General features: G+C 41.4%; 1 protein-coding gene across 1 annotated transcript; it reads left to right on the top strand.

The window, feature by feature from the left end:
- The first annotated feature begins 18,906 nt into the window (after positions 1-18,906).
- Positions 18,907-21,023, top strand: LOC147433088 (uncharacterized). The gene has a single exon (XM_086492796.1). The coding sequence runs from the start codon at positions 19,671-19,673 to the stop codon at positions 20,148-20,150; it is 480 nt and encodes a 159-aa protein (XP_086348922.1). The 5' UTR covers positions 18,907-19,670; the 3' UTR covers positions 20,151-21,023.
- Positions 21,024-21,862: the final 839 nt, after the last annotated feature.

Here is a 21,862-nt window from a genome sequence, read left to right as displayed (position 1 = left end):
TCACACTTGTTGATACACTTTATGTACCTGGGATCAAGAAGAATCTTTTGTCTATATATCTGCACTTGCTAGACTTGGACTTGTAGTCAAATTTGTGGATGACAGATGTACAGTTCATGATCTCAGTTTTGGTGATGAAATTGTTGCATCTTGACTTTTGTGCCGTGGGCTATATAAGCTCACTTTGCATGACAAGTGTGGACAAAATTTTGCAAATGCAGTTACAGCTTCAAGGGCTGTTTCAGATGAAAAACTATGGCATGTACGCTTTGGGCATCTGAATTGTTCCGTTTCCTGCATTTGCAAAAAATTGATATGGTTGCTTCTTTTTCGCCTCTTGAAGCACTTGTCAAGCATGTTTGTGAAGGCTATATTTTGGATAAAATGAAGCATGCTAAGCTTCCAAAGGATGGGTTAGTTTGTGCTACATGCAGATTGCATCTTGTGCATGATGTTTGTGGGACTATGCAAACTCCATCCTTGGGAGATTACTTGCACTTCATGACTTTCATTGATGACTACTCCATGCATGCATGGGTATATCCGTTGAAAGCTAAGTCCGAAGTGTTCATGTGCTTCAAGAATTTCTTGCTGTTGCTGAAAACTTCTCGAAATGTACTATGAGCACCCTCCGTTTTGATCAAGGGGGGGAGTATATGTCTCATGAATTTAATGCATTTTTGGCTAGTCATGTGATAAAACACCAATGCACAGTTCCGTATATGCCTCATCAAAACGGTGTTGCTAAGAGAAAAAACAGGTCTCTTACAAAAATGGCAAGATCTATGGTCAAGAGTCAAGATTTATCACATTCGTTTTGGCTCGAGGCTGTCATGTGTGCCACTTATGTACTCAACAAGTGTCCTACAAAAGCCTTGCAGTCTTTGACTCCATATGAAGCATGGCATGATACAAAGCCATCTATTGAGCACATGCATGTTTTTGGTTGTTTGACTTATGATTTAGTTCCACGAGTGCATCACAAAAAATTGGATGTAAGGCTGTCAAATGTATTTTTGTTGATTATAGTGCTGAAATCAAAGGTTACAAGTTGTACCATCCATCAACAAAGCGTATTTTGGTCTCACGTGATGTTGTGTTTGTGGAAGATTCTTCCTTTGTTGTCATGTACTAGAGACAGTAATGTAAACTCGTGGGAAATTTATGACACTTTGTCACCTCTTTTCAGTGGTGGAAGTACGGATGTAAATTCCAATGAGACAAATGTACCTCACAATCCCTTTATATTTACACAATTTGTAAAGAGGTTCTTTCTCATTTTGGTGAGTTTAATTTTGCTACTGGAGAGAGATTCATGTTTCCTACAAAGAACCCCCTGATTAATATCATTGCCTACTTCTGTGCATTCAAAAGAGAAATCATGATGAGGGTCAAATCCTTGACTCGTTTTAGCTAGCAACTACCTTCTACAATAGAAGATCTATAGAGAGGGTGTGTAAGAGAGAGAGAGAGCATGCCGTAGGACAACAACACCAGGCAGTTGGTTCTTAGTGGTATGTGTCTATGTAGGATAGATGCAAGGGTGTACATCTGTGTGCATAGGTATTGACTCTCTCTCTCTCTCTCTCTCTCTCTCTCTCTCTCTCTCTCTCTCTTACTTAGTGAACAAGTTCAAGAAAGTTGACTCTCATCTCTTATTTTACATGCAATATCTTCTAGCACTCTCAAGGGTTCTTCTTCTTTAACACAACCATTGTGGAAAATGATTCAAAATCTCCTAAGTGTGGAGATAGCAACACAACCACCCAACCCACAATATCAGAAACCATGATCATGGTATACATGGTATCATTGCAAGAGAGCATAAACAAACAAGGGGAAGACTTACGAGCACTTGCAATGGAGAATAACAAAGGGTACTTGTGGTTGAGAATGAGAATCTCAAGAGGACACTTGAGATACGAACAACACGTTTGATGCAACTTGAAGCGGAAGTCAAGGAATGCAAACGCTCTCTTGTGGACTTGAATGCTTTGAAGGAGTGCATTAGAAAACGGTAAAGTATGACCATGTATTGAAAGAGGAGAAATTTGACACCATGAGCCGGGATGTATGCGACATGAAAAATGTATGCACAAACAAGTCTTGGACTGATGTATGTGGTAACAATGTGGTTCCTAATTCTTCACTCATGCAATCTATGGTTCAAACAAAGAATGTTGAGAATGTGGATGTGGAGGAGTTGAAGGAACGGGAGTGAAGTTCCAAGAACATTGTTATTCGTGGAATTTTCGAAGAGAAGTTAGAGACACCTCCTTCTCTTGCCATTGTTATCAAAGATTTCTTCAAAACCCACTTTGGCATGGACGGAGTTATGGTCTATGGAGTAGATAGAGTGGGAAAGCAACGAGCTCCTCGCTTGGGAGAATGGCCAATTGTATGCACCATACCGGATGAGACCAAAAAAAAGATTATCCTTGATAATAGTTGGATGTATCTGAGAGATACAAAATGTTTTGTATGTGAAGATCACACTATTAAGCAACAAAATATGCTTCACAAGGCATAAGATGAAAAGAATAAGAAAAACAAGGAGATCTCTCACCAAGAAAATGTTCCCAAGGAGGAGGCAAGTCCCTCAAGCAAATAGGCATGCATAACCTGTGAGACCGAGTTACAATTGAAAATATGCTTTTGGAATTGTAATGGATACCCATGGAATGCGGGTGTTGGCATTGACAAACTAACAAGCAAAGCCGATGTTGTACTTCTTGTTGAAACTTGGGAGCGTGATACACAAAGGATTAATGGCTTGGAGGATTACAATGTACATTCATTGATGTGATCAAATAATCTCAAGCAACAAAGAGGACAAGGAGGGCTAGCATGTATGGGTGACATTTTTTAGGAAGTCTATGTAATGCAGCCTCGCGGTTTTGTCAAGAAAGGACAAGAGGACAAAGTGTGCAGATGTAAGAAGGCTTTGTATGGGTTGAAGCAATCTCCTTGTGCTTGGTATGAGAAAGATGACACTCATTTGGTCAAACAAGGCCTTCGTAATAGTCCAACAAAAATCACATTGTATATCAAGTGTGAGGGCAATGTACTTCTCATTGTTGTTCTTTATGTGGATGATTTGTTGATCATTGGTCCCAATGAGGCTCATATTGCTTAATTTAAGGCTCTTTGAATGCTACTTCAAGATGAAAGATTTGGGACTGTTGCATCATTATTTGGACATACAGTTTAAGCAGTGTGATGGTAGTATTGCCTTGTGTTAGAAAAGTTACATAGAGACATTGCTATGTAAGTTTAGACTTGAGGATTGAAAACCTATTGCCACTCCCATGGAAACAGGTTTGAAGCTGTGTCTACATGATGCTGGTGATCCTGCTAATGTTACTCTTTACCAAACTGTTGTTGGATGCCTCATTTATGTATGCAACACGAGGCCCGATATTCAGTTTGCAGTCTCACAGGTCAGTACATTTATGCATAGCCTAGGGTCTAAGCATTGGCAGCTTGTCAAGAGGATTTTCCGCCACTTGAGTGGCACTTTACATCTTGGCTTGTTTTTTCCAAGGGGGGATCATTGCCGCCAGACTTACATGCTTTTTGAGCCTCAGATTGGGCTGTCTGTCTTGACATGCGAGTGTTCACAAGTGGTTTTTGGTTCATGCTTGGTAGTTCATGTATATCATGGTTGAGCAAGAAGTAACCTATTGTGGCCATTTTGAGTTGTGAGGCTGAGTACAAGGCAGTCTTCACAGCTACAGTTGAGTGTGTATAGTTCAGACGCCTTATGGATTATTTGGGTATTGGATAGGACACTGCCAATATTATCTACACTGACAATCAGAGCGCAATTGAAATTGCGAGGAACCCAATTTTTCATGCTTGCATAAAGCACATCGAGGTGCATTACCACTATGTCAGGTAGAGGCTCTTAGTAGGAGAGATCATCTTGGCTTATGTGCCAACAAAGGACAACCTTGCAGATCTTTTCACAAAGGCATTGTCTCGTGAGAAGTTTGAAGCTTTCTGCAAAGCTTTGGGCTTAATGTCCTTAAGGCATGGCACTTTCCTTTACTCATGTGCCAGCTCTCGTTCACCGCATCACTCCAGGGGGGATTTGTTACCATATACATGTGGTAGTGATGTGTGTGAACACACTTAGGACTGCCGGGGCATTTTTTCCCTCTTTAGGAGGTTTTTTTCCCCGTGCGTTGTATATACTCCCATCACTATAGGGCTATATATCTTTCCATTCCAAACTAAGTAATACAATCTTTGTTGTGTGCCTTGAGCTTCCTTCATCTTCTCCAAGTTGTGTGTGTTTTCTTGCAACCCTAGTTCCAACATTCACATTGAAGATCCTCATGAAAATGAAGAAGATAGTGATTATGAAGGGGATGATGAGAATAAGCATTCCAAACATCTCGGTAAGAAAAATTTGCTAGGCTTGATGAAAGATGTTCTAAGTCAGTTTTATGTCAAGAAGAAGACATTGCCTCCTCCTGTTCCACTTGGTCGACTCATGGTAAATGAGGCTACTAGGTTTGCTAGAGATGATGTAGAATGGCTCATTTCCTCTTTTCATTCTGCTGGGTACTTAGAAACTATGGGGCATTTTCTTGTGTCCGTTGGGGATTTTAGAGGAGATACCATAGCGGATTTGGAGGAATGGGGAGCACTTTGGTGACAAACATATGTTGAGATTGACAGAGCACTTGGTAGAGAGTGGCAAGAGCTCAAAGGAAAAAAAATTATGGTATAGGATGGAAACCATGGGCTAAAAACACGGTGGAAGAGAATCAAAGAAAGTGAGATCTTTCACCTTTTCCACTCTTTTGCTGTAAAGCTTTGTTTTTACAAATGATGATTATTGTTTTTGTGATAGAGTATTTGGACAATGGTCAATACCATGTTAGTGTTCGTTGCCAATTCCTTGAGTTGTCCAGAGCAAAAGAAGCAAAGTTGCTTCTTGCACTTGACGCTTCCAATGCGTAAGTTTGTTAATCTCATGTTGACTCTCATTTTTTTTGCAAACAATGATTGTGTTCAACTCTTTGTTTTATATTTTTTTGCAACATTTCTAGGGCACATATCATGCCAAACATTAGTCATGAAGTGTATATGTTTCAAAGATTTGGCATGGAAAATAAAGAGTCTATCCTTTAAAAATTGACACCCGCTATGAGAGAATGGGCTAGGGTGGATATGGCTGTGGAGGAACATTATTAGCACGGTGCTGCACTATGGTACAACACTCCATGTGGATTGATATTTCAACTTGTGTAGAAGGTGATACCTACTCTACATGCTGGGTAATCAATGCAAAATTTTATTATGGTTTCAATACTATGTTTTGTATTACGATGAGTTCACTGCATTTACGTCCAAAGAAAGAGCAAAGCTAGATGCTCTTGGACTAAATGATGTTGAGAAGAAGAAGAGAGTTGATAAGGCAACAAAGGTAGAAGAGGAACGGTTGAAAGATAGGGTTACAAGTACCTATTAATCGCCAATCCTCTTAATGGTGAGTTCTTTGAGTTGCTTTTTAGAATTAAATAGGATGAACCTAGAATCCTAAAGATCACTAGAGATAAGCTCTATTAATTGACAAGCTCTAAAGTCACTCCTGAGAGGTATTGTAAGTATTAGTTTCTCATTTGTAATTGTGTTCATTCCACTTCATTTTTCTATATGATTAAGTGATATGTTGTTCTTGTTGCTCGTAGAAAGAAGATAATTTTCCACCTTATGAGCCTTACTAAGTCTAAGGATCCACAATATCTTCATTTTGGTGACTACAAGCTTTTTAGAATTGACATGAAAAAGGAGACTTATTGGACTCACATGCATGGCTAATCTACACTTATTATTGAAAGGTTGCAACTACAAGGTCCACCACTTCCAAATTCTTTTGATCTATTCTACAAGATGAGCATGAAAAATCATATTTTGCAGGTAGACATTTGAACATTGGTTTAAATGGAATATAGATTTGTTTTAATTTACAAAAGATCAAATTGAGTGTGTTTTTTGATTGTTTACTATGTATGTAGGCTTTTATTTATCTAATGGATGCAGTAAAGTCTTCCAACTCTAGTGAGAAGATGACAGAGCTTGTATTGTCGAGCTAAGAGAGTGATTTATAGGTTTGCATCTTCCACTTTCACTCTTTGCAAAAAAAGAGCATTTCATTTTTTTGCCATGGTTTGGTGACAGTGGGTCATTTTGAGACTGATGAAATATCATTTTGTGTTTACAAAAAATTCTTAAATTCCTTGTGGAAGCTCGATATGGGGTGGATGGTTTTTTTGACAATATACACGTGTATAATGTTTAAGTTGAAAACACTTAAATCCCTTGTGATAGCCCAAGACAAGGTTTATGGTTTATTTTGAAAAAGTGTGTTCCATACAAAGGAGACTCCGGCGTTTTCTTCTTTTTGATACATGTCATTTATTATATTATTGTGTGTATGTGCTTTTCAAAGTGGATGATGCCCTAAAATTTTGTAGATGGGTTATGCAATGAGTTGAGACATATGAATTGAATAAAGCCCCGTTATTCACTAGAGTGGATTAATGTACATGATGAGAATACAATGTTCTCTCCCTCTTTGATTGAAAGGAATCTGACAACATGGGAAGCCAATGTTTGGCCTTGGTGGTTGGATTATCCACTAGGAGTTATTCCAAAGAAAGAGTTTAAATTACGGAAGAGTAAGTATATTAATGCTTATGGCTCTTTATTTTGAGAATGTATATGTTGGGGTATAAAGCCCAATGTGGTCGCCCAGGTAAGTGGGCGGGCCGCCAGGTATGTACACATATTCTTTTGTAAAAACCTAATAAGAACTCACTATGCTCTACACATTACAGTAGAGCGATTTCACCATATCGTCGTGCTCTTCTTCTCGCACTCTCTCTCGCGTCGCACTTCCGCTTGTACTCCTTCAACTGGTATCAAAGCTCAGATCGAGGCTCGGGGAAGCACTGCAAGAGGCTAGAGTCACCAACTTAGATTGGAGTGAAATTCGACAGGCGAAGACACGGCCCCAAATCTCGTGGGATGGCCCAAGGGCTCGGTGTTGTCAGAATTTCATTCTGAGGTCATCTCGACCACCGTTCCGCTTCGACAAAGGTCTGCGCAGGCCATTTTCAACTACGTGGTCTCAGCGGGTGCAGATCCGACTCTGCAAATTTGGGGTTTTTGGCCTACAACTGCAGGTGCTGAGGATATCGACACTCCCAGAGTGTTGATTTGTGGCTGTCTACACATCGAAGGATGGCTCACAGTTCTTGGAGGCGTGTCACATACGACACGGGTGCATCTACACACAGACTATAGGCGACATCCACTAGTTCATCAGGTAGCTTGTGTTTGCTGCTTGATATTCCAGATTTCATCCTGACATTGCAGGTACTTCCACATGGGATGTATTGTCAGAGATGATGTATGTTTGTTGAGGGTTTGTTGGCTGTGAGTCACGCAGCAAACAATCGCCGCAGCGGTTACAGCATACAGTGGGAAATTTGTGGATGTATGACTTTGTGGGAAGTCTATGTACTGTCAGATTTACTGCAGCCTTTGTTGAGGGTCGAGTGAGGTTTTATTGAGCTGGGGGATTCTTGAATGTTGAGATCCTTTCGGTGATACAGGTCTTGGAGCGATCCCTCGAGCACCCTTAGATAGGCAGCTAGGATGTATTGACTGTGAGTAAGACAGTTGGGATTGCATCTTTGCTTTACTGCCATTGAGGCATTGTCGCAGTCTATGCTTACAGGACAGTGACAGGACAATCAGAGACAGTAGAGGTGCAGGACAGGTTTACCCACAGCTTACAGTGTTAGAGAGATAGTGGTTTTTTTTGAGCTGTTTTTTGGTCTGTTTTTAGTACACCAGAGCCATTTTACAAAGGAGACTCTGCCAAAATTTCTGCAGAATCTGAAGCTTTCTTGGTTCATTTGACAGGTTCATATTGGTTCAGAGGTCAGTTTACAGGGGAAACTCTGCCGAATTTTTCCCAGGAAAGTAAACTACTGTGAAGCGTAGCTATGGCTGGATCACAGGATACTGCTCTTTACAATATCAAGAAGCTGGATGTAACCAATTTCCCATTGTGGAAGAAGCAGATTTGGCACGTGTTGGTACAAAAGAAGCAGATAAAACCTATAAAGCTCAAGGGGATAAAACCAGAAGATATGGACGAAGATGAATGGAGTGAAATGGATGAATTGGCAATTTCTACCATTATGCTGACTTTGGCAGAAAGCGTTTACTTCAATGTAGCAGATGAGATGTCGTCTTATCAAGCATGGATAAAGCTGAGTGATCTTTATGCGAAGCAGAGTGCAGCTTCACAGGTATACTGGCTTAAGAAGCTTGTTGACTTGAAGATGAAAGAAGGGACCCCTATGTCCAATCATCTGAATGAATTCAACACAATCTATAGTCAGTTGTCAGCTCAAGGTGTCAAGTTTGATGAACCTGTTAGAGCTATGTTCCTGTTGATCACATTGCCGGAAAGTTGGGACACTTTTCGCACAGCTTTGAGTAATTCTGCACCTCCAGATGGTTTGAACATAGCAGGTGTAGAAGGAAGTCTGCTTACTGAAGAAACCAATACAAAGACAATGGACAAAGGCAAAGGAACAGCCTTAGTTGTCAGGGGAAGGACCAAAGAAAAGTACAAAGGTGGAAAGAGGAATCAGTCTCGTAGCAAGTCGCGCAGTGCTAAAGGCAAGAGTGACATAGAATGCTACCATTGTGGCAAGAAGGGTCACATGAAAAGAGACTGCAGAGACTAGAAAGCAGAAAAAGGCAAAGAGAAAGCTGAAGACCATGGTGAGAAGAACAAGTCCTCAGTGAAGATTCAAGAAATAAATGTGACAAACACTGTTGTAGAGGATGACAGTCTAGTGTCAGGAGACATCTACTTCTTGAAGAATACAGTGGACTCGGCTCTTCTTACAGCATCTGATGGAAATGCACTGAGTGACTGGATTATAGACTCAGGGGCATCACTTCATGTGTCTCCAAACAAGGAGTGGTTTACCTCTTATGTGCCCACTAAAGATCATGTTCGGCTAGGCAATGGGCAGATATGTGAGATCTTAGGTGTTGGAGATGTTCAATTGAAGTTTCAGAATTGCTCTTCTTTCACGCTAAAGAATGTGAGACATGTTCCCGCAATTACAAAGAGCTTGATCAGCACAGGTTTACTTGATGATGCTGGCTACGTCACCACTTTTGGACAAAACATGTGGAAGATATCCAAGGGCTCTATGACAGTAGCACATGGAGTAAAGTTTGTAGGACTTTACATGATTTATGTATCAAATGTCTCTAAAAATGTAATCAATGTAACCGAGCAGCCGAATGTTTCTTTGTGGCATAGCCAGTTAGGACATATGTCCAAGAAGGGAATGGAAATCTTGTCTCGTTCTGGTTATTTGCCTGGCTTTTCATTTAATGATTTTGAATTCTATGAACATTGTCTGTATGGTAAGCAAACACAGCAGCCACATAAGCATAGAAGCAGTAGAAGAGATACACAGTTGGCACTTGTTCATAGTGATTTGTGTGGACCTATGCCTAACCTATCTCTAGGGGGAGCTTCTTACTTTATGACATTTATAGATGATTACTCGAGGAAAGTATGGGTTTACTTTCTCAAGCACAAGGATGAAGCGTTTAGTGTTTTCAAAACGTTTGTGACACTTGTGGAGAATCAGAGTGGCAAGAAGCTTAAATGCTTACGCACTGACAATGGTGGAGAGTATGTTTCAAAGGCCTTTCAGGACTTTTGTGAGTCAAAAGGTATAAAACGTGAACTTACTGCTCCTTACAATCCTCCTCAAAATGGTGTTGCTGAGAGGATGAATAGGACCATACAAGAGAAGGTCAGAAGTATGTTGTCTAATGCACAGCTGCCAAATGGGTTTTGGGCTGAAGCTGTATCAACAGCTGTTCATCTTGTAAATAGATCTCCTAGCAAGGTTTTGCAGAAGGATTCAGTGCCACAGATGGTATGGTCAGGAAAAATGCCCTCATACAAGCATCTCAGAGTCTTTGGCTGTGAGGCATATACTCACGTTCCAAAGGAATTTAGGAACAAACTTGAGCCAAAGAGTAGAAAGTGCATCTTTCTAGGCTATGGTAATTCTGGTGAGATGGGGTACAGACTTTGGGATCCAGAATCCAGAAAGGTTGTCCGTAGCAATGATGTTCACTTTAATGAATCCAAATATCTTTCTAAACTAGAGAGGGTTGAGGAGATTAGAAGAGTTGTCTTCCAAGAAGATGGACCTGCACATGCAAGACAAAATGTCAGGGCTCAAGAGGAGCAAGGACAGGATAGAGTGGAACCACAGGTTGTGGCTGAGCCTGAGCCACCTATTGTGCGTAGATCTGGACGTGTCACGCGACCTCCTGATAGGTTTGTTCCATCTATGAACTATGTCACGTTGACTGATTGCAATGAGCCTTCATGTTACAAGGAAGTAGTGCAAATGAAGGACTCCGGGAATTGGAAATTGGCCATGCAATCAGAGATGAAATCTCTACATAAAAACCAGACATGGAAGCTAGTTAAATTACCACGGGGCAAAAAGGCTCTACCCTATAAATGGGTTTACAGGTATAAGATCACCGCTCATGATAGTCAGCCAAAGTACAAAGCAAGGCTTGTTGCCAAGGGCTTTAAGCAAGAACAAGGCATTGACTTTGAGGAAGTCTTCTCTCCGGTGGTCAAGATGACTACATTGAGATGCTTTCTTGCATTGGTTGCCATATTAGATTTGGTGTTGCACCAAATGGATGTCAAGATAGCGTTCTTGCATGGTGATTTAGATGTGGAAATTTACATGCAGCAGCCAGAAGGGTTTGTTGAGAAAGGCAAGGAAGATTGGGTATGCCAGTTGTTAAAAAGTCTTTATGGCTTAAAACAATCACCAAGGGCATGGCACCATAAATTCCGCAAGTTTATGCTTTCTCAAGGCTACAAACGTAGTGAGTTCGATCACTGTCTATATACAAAGAAGGCTAAGGATGGCAGTTGGCTGATCCTTATTTTGTATGTGGATGACATGTTGATTGCTGGCAAGCACTTGGAAGAAATTTCAGCTTTGAAGTCAAAGATGGCAAAATCGTTTGACATGAAAGACATGGGTGAGGCAAGTCATATACTTGGTATGCGCATTGAGAGAGACAGATCAAAGAAGTTGATTTGGTTATCTCAAACAGAGTATATTGACAAGGTTTTGCAACGTTTCAATATGGAGAAGGGAAAGGCATTGAGTGTTCCATTGCCACCATATGTGAAACTTAGCAAACAAGATTGTCCTGTGTCTGAGGAAGAACAGGCTGAAATGGATAAGATTCCATATGCGTCTGCAGTGGGTAGTTTGATGTATGCAATGATTGCTACTCGCCCAGACATTGCATTTGCAGTGGGAGTAGTAAGTCGATATATGTCAAACCCAGGCAAGAAACATTGGGAGGCAGTGAAATGAATATTGAGATACCTAAAAGCTACAAAGAGTATGCGTATATGCTATGGGAGTCAGGAGCTAAGTGTAAAGGGTTTTACAGACTCAGATTATCCAGGTGACTTAGACAGTCGAAGGTCTACGTCAGGGTATGTCTTTACATTGGCTGGTGGAGCAGTATCATGGCGTTCTAGATTACAAGATTGTGTTACTCAGTCTACTACAGAGGCTGAATATGTTGCAGCATCAGAGGCATGCAAAGAATAAATTTGGCTTAATCGACTAGTAACAGATTTGGGAATCAAAGAAGAGATGCCTGTGTTATATTGTGATAGTCAAAGTGCTATACAATTGGCTCGCAATCCAGTTTATCACTCAAAGACAAAGCATGTGGATGTGAAGTATCATTTCATCAGGGAAATGCTCGAGGATAAGCAACTTCAGCTTGTCAAAGTTCACACCACAAAAAATCCTGCTGATCTACTTACAAAAGAACTTCCCTCTGAGAGCTTTGCGCATTTTCTCAAGCAGTTAGGTGTAGGGTAGTACATCACTTCTCTACATCTCTTGTATATTAGCTTGTATAGTAGCTTCTCTCACACTTAAAGTACCACATTGGACTTTAAGTGGGAGGTTGTTGGGGTATAAAGCCCAATGTGGTCGCCCAGGTAAGTGGGCGGGCCGCCAGGTATGTACACATATTCTTTTGTAAAAACCTAATAAGAACTCACTATGCTCTACACATTACAGTAGAGCGAGTTCACCATATCGTCGTGCTCTTCTTCTCGCACTCTCTCTCGCGTCGCACTTCCGCTCGTACTCCTTCAGTATATGTCTTAGATTAGTGCTAAATTATGTGATATTGTGCTATATGGTTGTTGAGTGAAGGGTTTCAAAATGAGAGTGACGAGTACTTAGAGGAGAGACAAGAAGAGTCTCTCCCTCCCGTTTCTCATGGAGTTACTCAAAACACCGTTGAGAGTGGCTCTCAAGGTACTCCACTAGCAAGCAATGTACTCAAGAAGGGTAAAGGGAAAATGGATCCTCCAAGTACATCAACGATACCTACTCCTTCTTCAATGCCTCCCATTGTGCCATCTACGCAGCCCGGCATGTCCTCTTTGGCAACCACTATACCCCATATGGCACCCTCTTCTAATGTGCACACTACTTTGTTTGTTTCAGAGTCTTCACTTGGGCGAGAGGCTTGGGAGAGAAGGTCGATCACACAATCTGATGGTAAGTTTAATGAAATTGTTAGCAAATATGTCTTCCATATTTTCTAATTCAAAGCTAATTTGGATAATTCTTGCAGGGTTCCATTGCCAAACCATTGTAAATGTTTTGCTTGTAGATATATCACAAATTGATAAGTTTCCCCTTCATAGGTAGATTTCCATAATGCTTACTTATTTGCATTGCTCTATGATTTTGAACACGATTCATGTTTAGTTTTCTTGTAGCATCAACAATTCTTTTACAACACAAAATACAAATCTATATAGCAAAGATGGCGTGCCTTGTCGTGTGGTTGCTAGGCTTATCTTTGCAGATTTTCCTATAAGTTTGCTTGTGGATGGTCTAGGACCAATCCCATTGGGTAAATAACTTTTCTTTGGGGTCGTACCTATAGCTAAATATGGTTGTATGCTTACATGTCAGCATCACTTTTGTAGAGGGCATGAGTGTTCCCAAGTGGAACACATTTTTCAGGGGTCTAGTGACAGGGTGCATGGATGTGGCTTGTGAGTTTTTGGACGATAAGGGATTTTTAGTCACCATGTGCATATGGCCGAGCATATTGGAGATTTTATTGCAAATGCAACTAGGGTAGGACTTGTGCTCTTACATACATGGACCTTCATGTGTAACAAGAAGGCATATCGGCATCCACTCACTAGAGAGGCGGTGAGATAACAAACTTAGTTTCATAGTTTAATTTCCTGATTAAAAACATTGTAGGTATGACATTCATTCTTTGAGTTATTTATTTATGCAGGTACTTGATCTTACCATGTGTCTTTGGTATTGTATTGGCCATCTTGTGCCACACTATGATAGAGAAGCAGGGGTGAAAATTGTCGAGAGATTGTTTCCAGTAGATTGTAGCTACATGATATATGATGTAGTCTTCCCCATTGATATTGATGGTGTTATTCTTAGAGGCGGGGCAGAGCGGTCTTCTTTGTTCTTTCAGTAAAACTAGTCCAAAGTATGATACTAGTGAATATTATGGTATATATGTGTTTGCATTAGGTTTCTAACTTACTTTTTATATGGTTAGGTGGTTGCTGGCAACAGCTACTGAGCCTCATGACTATATTTTGGACTTGTTTGCGGGGTTTGGTGGTTTGGGCCGATATTTTGCGAAAGATATGAGGCATTTTCATGTGTCTAGAGCTAGATGATGTGCTCTATGAAAGATATTTGACCGACATTGCATGTGGACCTGTGAAATGTTGATTAAGGATGCAAACTTGGTTGAGGAAACTCTATTCTAACAGTACACATCTTGATGTTTTAATTTATGTTTTTTTGTACATAGAAGCCATATGACATTGACATGGAATTTTTATGCTCCATACATTTCATTTGGATGTTTCTTTTGTTTTTTTTTTGTTACATGATGTGGAGATGACTTTGATTGAAGCTTTCCTATGTAGTTATATTATGTTGACACCATTGGCTTGTGTGTTGATTTTTGTGAGATAACAAAATCGTTGAAGTGATGCAAATAAGAGTTTCTGTGAAGGAAATCCCATGTGGGAGCCCAAGAAAGGGTGTACAAATTTTTGTATGAACAGGTTTCCATACAAAGGAGACTCTGGCAAAATGTTTGAGAATCACGTTTTATGTACAAGCTAAAAAGTACATACAAATGGTGCTTTTTATAAAGTTTCATTTTGCATAAGCATTGTTGTGCTTCCATATTTCTAAAAAGTGTTTGGTGGTTGAAGGATTGCACTATGAGGTTTTGAGTTTTTCCACTAAACAATGATACTTGAAGATATCATTAGTGCAAAATCAGAGTTCAAAAGCTCGAAAAAATAGTTCCAATTGTAAAAGCTCAAAACTGAAAGCTCGCAAAAATAAAATCCCCTATGATGTTTAGTCTTCATATGCGTATGATATCAAGTCTTCATATGCGTATGATGTCAAGGCTTCATATGCATATGATGTCCAGTCTTCATATGTGTATGATGTCTAGTCTTCATATGCGTCAAAGGTTCATTTTGAATGTCAGATTCACCCCTCAGACATCATACGTGTATGATGTCTACTGATGAATTTATATCCAAAATTCATTCACAATTCTCTAGAATTGGTTTTCAAGCACGTCTACCAATTTTCATGCAAAAATATGCTCAGGATCAAAAGATTTCTATTTTTCCGTCACTTAAAAGCATGTGCAGGCAGTATGAAAAGCATGCATAAGCACTTTCACAGATAAACCTATGCTGGCAACTCAAAAAGCATGTGCTGAAAGAATAAAAAGCTAATGTAAACACTTTTTGGGCCACAAAGTTTTTGAAAGGTGTGCAAAAGGTGTTTTTTAATTTATCATGCTTTCTGCCAAACAACATTTTTATACACAGGAGTCTTGATCCTTCAATATTCTAGTAAACAAATCTAGGGTCTCAACTAGCAATTGGAAAGCTCTTGTCCAAACACACACCAGCAAAATCGAAAGCAATTGCATTATGGATAGAAGCTTTAGTTAGGCTTTCTCTTTGTATCTGAGCTTGTTCCTGAGCAATTTGCAGGTGTCTATACTTCTCTTGCACAATAGATTGACACAATCCTATAGATTTAATTTTGCATCTTTCTTTAGCTACCAATTGGACCTACCTTTCACTACTGCTTTCTACACTCAAAACTCCACAAGGCTAATGCCTATGGCCGTCACCATACAACTCTGATACCACTTGAGTGCCAACGGAAGCGAACAGTCTTGTGAATAGACATGGCTAGTATAGAATGAGAGAGAAGGCAAGAGAGGAGGAGAGAAGATAAGACACACGAGCTGTACAAAATGTAAGAGAGATTCATATAAGATTTTTTGGGCCTTATAAAAGCTTTACCAAAATAGATAGTGTTCATACCACAGCCCAGCTTGGGCTGACCCCAACACAAATGACCATCACATTAATCTGTGTGTGTGTGTGTGCGCGCACACATCACGTACCAAAGGATGCACAATAGACATGTTTTTGCGTTCTATTAATTCACAATTAGCTGCTCGTGGTATTACAACACCTCTCAAATGGATTCCAATTAACTCATGCTACCTCTCTCTCCCTCTCTCTCTCTTTTTGTACAGATGGTAGTGCCCACGTTAGCTTTGTAATAGACTTTTTTACATGACTGATTTGTAGATAGAGAGCTAGTACATTGATCAGCTTGATGCTGAGATGTTATCGTTTATAATAGTAGGGGTAGTTTGATAAATAAATGAATGAATGATAGACACGACCTTTATAAATGTAGAAGGCGATAAAAATTTAGAAAAATTTCACAAGGTTTACCATAAATGAGGAGAGTCTATGTTGTATTGTCAAGACTCAATGAGCCAAAGGGTGTATTATATACTCTTTCCATTCTCTCAACCTGAAATCCAATCAATGTGTTTAGAGAAAAAGGTAAGAAACAATGTCACCTGTTTGAGAAGGCCTTCCAATGGATTGTTTAGACGGTGTTCCCTATGCTAGCACAAAAGTACCAACAAAGCCAGTGTTTGGAAAAAGTATGCCTCAACTTAGGGTGGGTTCAGACTAGGCAGCAGAAGAAAATTGCAAAGGGGCGTCAATGCTCCATGGCGAAAGTTGATTGGTTGAAGTTGAGGCACTCTTTCGCCGGGCCTTCCATTTTTCTTCCGACCCCCCCTCTCCCGAAGAGTTGATGGCCTCTCTCACCTCCCTTTGCTTTTTCACTCTTCCTTCTCGACACAGTTCACACTAGGCAGTAGCAAATTTGCGAAGACTTCTTTCTTCCGCCGGTTCAGTCTGAGCCAAGCCTTTGCTTTAAGCCGGTTGCAAAACAAAGTAGCTAATTGAGACAACGAGAGAAAGGGAAAAACTCTGGTTGGAAAATAAACTAAATAATGTAATTTTGCCTAAACTATTGTTTATTATTTTTTGTAAGAATTTGTCACAAAGGAATTTTTGTACATCAAGCCCTTTTTGGAGGATATGAATTCCCATCTCTCACTAAAGGTGGTAGAGGCCCGAGGGTGATTGACCCTCATCACAATATCACACTGGCATGGTCAAATGAGATCAATGGTGGAGGAGGAAAAGGCGATGTGCGTCAATTATGGATCGTCAGATTTAAGGTTGCCCCGAATTTACCAGTTTGTCCAAATTTACTAATCAAACCACATTTACAATATGACATATTCGAATCGCCTATATTTTAACGTATGCATGACGGTGTCATGGTTAGTGCACATGCTCGTGGTGGGGAGGTCGGGGGTTTGAGACATGGGGTGCAGATCGACCCGAATTTACAAGCCTGTCCGAATTTACTTTTCTTCCCGAATTTACCAAATGCGCATCCGACGGCCCGAATCACCTCAACCGTCGATCCCATCTGAGCATGCCCGTGCGAGATAGTGTGGAGGGTGATCCACCCGTTGTCTAGAAGTAGAAAGCGATACATATTCCATTTGTCTTGATAGAAGGTGTGTGGGACCTATCTCGTAGACCCTCCTCTTAGTCCTCTCCTATCATAGAGCATGCTTTCGAACAACTCCTTGTCAAAAGCTTTCTAATATATTTTTGGAATAGAAAGGCCCTTATCATTTCATCACAATGTCCATCCTTCTCTTCAAAGTACTAGTAAAACAGGGCATGGCCCCTCTTACCCTCAAGCCATTTGCTCCTCACAAATTTCATAGAGAAAATCATTGCTTCATATCTCTCTCTCTCTCTCTCTCTCTCTCTCTCTCTCTCTCTCTCTCTCTCTTTTTTTGTGTGTGTGTGTGTGTGGACCTCTCTGTCGTCGACAATCAAACAGGGAGACCCGCTATCACATTACTTTCCCAACGTTGACTATCTTGGTTGCATGGCCTAATAGCTTGCCATTCAACCGGTCGCTAGCCGATCATGTAGAGAGGGAATGAAGACATTGAACATCCATCACATCACATTAAAACGTGAATTTTTTTGTTTGTATATCCATGTAATCAGTGGGATCCTAGTTTGATTGCAAAAATCGCATTCGATTGGACGTAGTCACTATGTAGCAATCCTACCACAATAGTAAGCTCTCTTCACGACCCTCCCCAATAGCTTTTGACCTATCCTATCGAAGGTAATGATGGGACTGGCTATCGATAAATGGGATAGGCGGGCTACACAACGGACGCAAGCATGCTCTATAAGCTCTCCACTTTGGCGTCGTGTATAAGCCCTATGGACGATTGTAGACCACATCTAACCTCTTTACCTCTCTCTAATGTATAAGACACACACTCTCTCTTTCTCTCTAAACTGTAAGATTTGCACCTTCCTTTGTGTTTTTTGAGCCCAATTAAAGAAGGCGATCAATTGATCCTCTCCCTCTCTCTTTGCCTATACTCTCTATACCTTGTTCCCCTTTTTCCTTTAGTTTACAGTGACTCCACACACACACACACACACAGACTCACCATATTGTCAACAGTGCAGCCTTCTGTCGACTGAGTCACCGTCTCTGATCTCTCTCTCTCTCTCTCTCTCTTCGTGTCACTTATATTCCTCGGAGAGCACCGGAGCAAGTAGGTAATGCCACGCGGCCAAGGCGGGGGGGGACAAGAATCCATTCCCCTTTTATAATAGTATAGTTTTCATGGCTTGATTTCATTATGTCAATATATGTTTATAGCTAGTGAGACTTCCTCCGTCGAAGGCGGCAAAAAGGAAGGAGATGCAATCCTCTGGAAGCGGGCAGGTTCCCTCCAATCTTGCAACCCCAACTCACAGGTTTCAGATTGCTGCTAGTAGGAAGCCTTCTCGAGTACTGTATAGGCCTTGCTTGACAATGTATTGCTATTGGGGCAGGCCCTGGAAAATGGATTGATGCACTGGATGATGGTGAACGTGAGCCAGAGGAGGATGTAGTAGGCTTGGCTTGGTGCGAGAGCTCCGCATGGCAAGCACCCCACGAATAACCAACAGATGTTAACATATATAGCAAATAAAAGGGCACAACCTACTGTGACATGCCTCATCCACATGCCCTATCCCTCTATCAATCGTCACACTTTGCACCTGTGAGTCCCTAACACCTCCACCTTCAATCACAATCACATTCAATAAAAAGCACTCTTTTGCACTTCTGTTATGCTGGACAGCCAAGCATACACTAAAAGATTGGAAAAATGTGTCACCTAGAAGGGTAAAAGGAGAGAAATTCCTGGTGAAGTCCACAAAGGGAGTTCTTTTGGATTCAAGAACACATTTTGCCTTGGAAATTTGCATTTCATTCCATTGCAAGCTTTGCTATCTAGCCTTGACAAACCCCATTTCCCTTGCAAGTCGCAAGGCTTAGTATTTCCTAAAAATGACACCACCACACACATATGGTCTCGATAATTTAAAGTGTCGCTCAAGCTTTGAATATTGTTGTATGCCTATACTTGAAAAGGAAGAGTTATACAGAGAGAAGAGAGAAGGAAAAATTGACGTTATCAGAAGCTGCAAGCTAATGATGAACACAAAGTTACATCAATTGAACAAATCAGGCTTAGAAATAGCAAAGACCTGGGGCAGAAACCACATGCAGCAAGCATCTCAATGATATCTTCCAGGGAGCTATTGGGGCTTTTGGAGATTGAGTGTGGAACTCCAGCTCCGAAGAGTCCGAGAGGGAGGGGAAGACTACAGGGAGGTTGAGGGTGGAACAAATACACACACATACACACCCACATCCTGAGCTTATGTGTCTCTGAGCCTAAATCCTGAGCTTACTGTCAAATACATTTGTAAAATAATGGGTAATTTCAGTAATCTTCACTGTATTGGTAATCGAGACCATATGGAATCTGTGCTAATCAAGAACTGTTGAAGCAAGGCAATCGAGAACCTGTCATTAAAGCAAGGCAAATGCGAAAAATTGCAAAAAATTGCAACTTGCAACTACGAAAATGTAAAATCTGCAAAGTCTATATCCGGACCTAATTCACATTTTTCCTATTATCTTGCGTACCACTTGGAAAATTCTCATGATATGATTTCGCTAACTTGCTATCGTCATGAGCTCTTCCACTTCCATGTGTACAATGTGTGGAGGTCCTATGATCCCTCAGTTGAAGTCGAAAACCCCACATACATATACTCCTGTGCATATTCTGCCATGCCAAAATTTGCACTCAGGAAAGGCTCCTCTGGCCTTTGCCCTGTGTCTGACTTCAAAAACCTCGGATGTACCATTGTAATCTATCCATGCACCGATAATATCTCCACACCCACATCCGCAGTGGCGATCGAAATCAGGCTTCCGAGGTCTATGCCCACATGGTTTTCATTGTTATCAAAAAATCCCACATCTAAATATGTGTCAAATTCCACTGCAACAAAAGGGGGCCTTGAATCTCCTGTCAAATTAGTAGCATTTACCAAACCAAGCCACCTTCCAGGGCTGCCTATACATGTGTCATCCGGGACGATGATGAATGCGAGCCCATCCCCAGCAAGGCTCGGATTCTGATTGGTAACACAGAATGCAAAGGATGTCTCAAAGGATGCTGACCTGTTTGTAGTGGAATCATAGAATTGGACCAACTCCTTGTAAAGAACTCTTCCAACGCTCGTCGAGGGGACAGAGGTATCTCTTGTGAGGCCCAAATTGGAGTTCCTAATGAAGCAGTCTCCAAGCAGAGTGAGATTTCGAGTTGAGAAGCTTCGAAGGCGAACAACAACACTGCGGAGTGGGCTTGCTCTGTACTAAAATTGATCAAGCAGAGCAAGGCCCAAATGAAGAAACCCATTGTAAGTAGCTGCTGGAGCTTGGAATCATGGGTATGTATGTGTGTGGGAGAAAGGAGGTTGAGAGAAATGAGCCGATGTAGAGACACTTCAATAGTAACGCACCTGTTCTCTCTTGAGCATATCAGAGAGAGAGAGAGAGAGAGAGAGAGAGAGAGAGAGAGAGCACTTTCCTGCAGTTTGTTAGATGGCATCAAGTCGAGGATTAAGAGAGAGAGAGAGAGAGAGCCCTTGCCTGTAAGTTGTTGCTCGAGGATTATTATGGGGGGAGAGAGAGAGAGAGAGAGAGAGAGAGAGAGAGAGAGATTATTATGGGGGGAGAGAGAGAGAGAGAGAGAGAGAGCGCACCGACCCAAAGCACCCAGAGGAGCTTAGCTCGAGGAGGCGCCCGAAGACCTCAATTCAAGGAGCAGGCATGGTAGGGGCCGCAGGGGTCTGGCATTGCAGAAGGGTTGCACACAGGGCATCTCGGAGGTGAGGGCTGATGTTGCAAATGAATATTGGATGGAGAGAGAGAGAGAGAGAGAGAGAGAGAGAATTGTCTGCGAGTCAGCAGACTCAACACCGTCACTGTGGGGCGTGCAAGCTGAGGATTCCATGAAGTCTGGGCCTGAGGCTGAGCCACCCAGAGGAGGGTCGCGAGCATTTAACTCGGCAGAGAAAGAAAGCTGCAGCAAAACTCGCAATTTGGAAGCTTAGAAACTCTTTCATCTTGGTACCTAACTTTAAGCTCCCCAGTGTGAAATCATTGTATGCCGGAAATCATTATATGTCGGGTGCTATGTGCAAGATGCCAACTTAAAGCTCAAGCAAATGAGGATTTATCAGCAGAGAGTTGCCATCGTGAGAGACTCTATTGAGTGGTACACAAGAAGCAACGGCAACTTGCAGAGCCTGCTGAACGACAACAACACTCTGGGCACCATCCACAATTGGGTTCAAGAAATGAGGGACGAAGTGGCTGAGCTGGCGGTCAAATATGAAGAAGCGGTAACCTTCGCCAGCAGGCTGCAGGACGAGATCGACTGGCTGTAAATGAACTTTGGCCACCCTTTTTTGTAAAGTTTCTTTGGTACCAAATGACAAAAGTATCGGTAGCTACCCCTTCCCTGTTTTCCAAGGGAACTTCCCCGCTGTATACTCCCTATTTACCCACTCCTTGGGTGACCAGATGTAACATTTTGTCTCTCTAATTAATGCAAAAGCGTATTTGGTAAAAAAAAAGAAAACTCGCAATCAAACCATCGCATAAGTTGTCACAATCATGTTATTCTATAGTCGCCGCTTTCAAATTTGCAAAATGAACAACAGCATCGAACCTGTAGCACCTCCCTCTCTCTCTCTCTCTCTCTCTCTCTCTCTCTCTCTCTCTCTCTCTCTCTCTCTCTCCGCTTGTGGTGCAGCTCCCAACGGAGTCCTAGGAGAAAGCGTCTT

The sequence above is a fragment of the Adiantum capillus-veneris genome, chromosome 20 (genome assembly GCF_014529385.1).
Source record: "Adiantum capillus-veneris isolate H3 chromosome 20, ASM1452938v2, whole genome shotgun sequence".
NCBI classification, from domain to species: Eukaryota; Viridiplantae; Streptophyta; class Polypodiopsida; order Polypodiales; family Pteridaceae; genus Adiantum; species Adiantum capillus-veneris.
The sequence above is the reverse complement of the archived record's forward strand: the minus strand, read 5'-3'. Positions and strand labels throughout refer to the sequence as shown.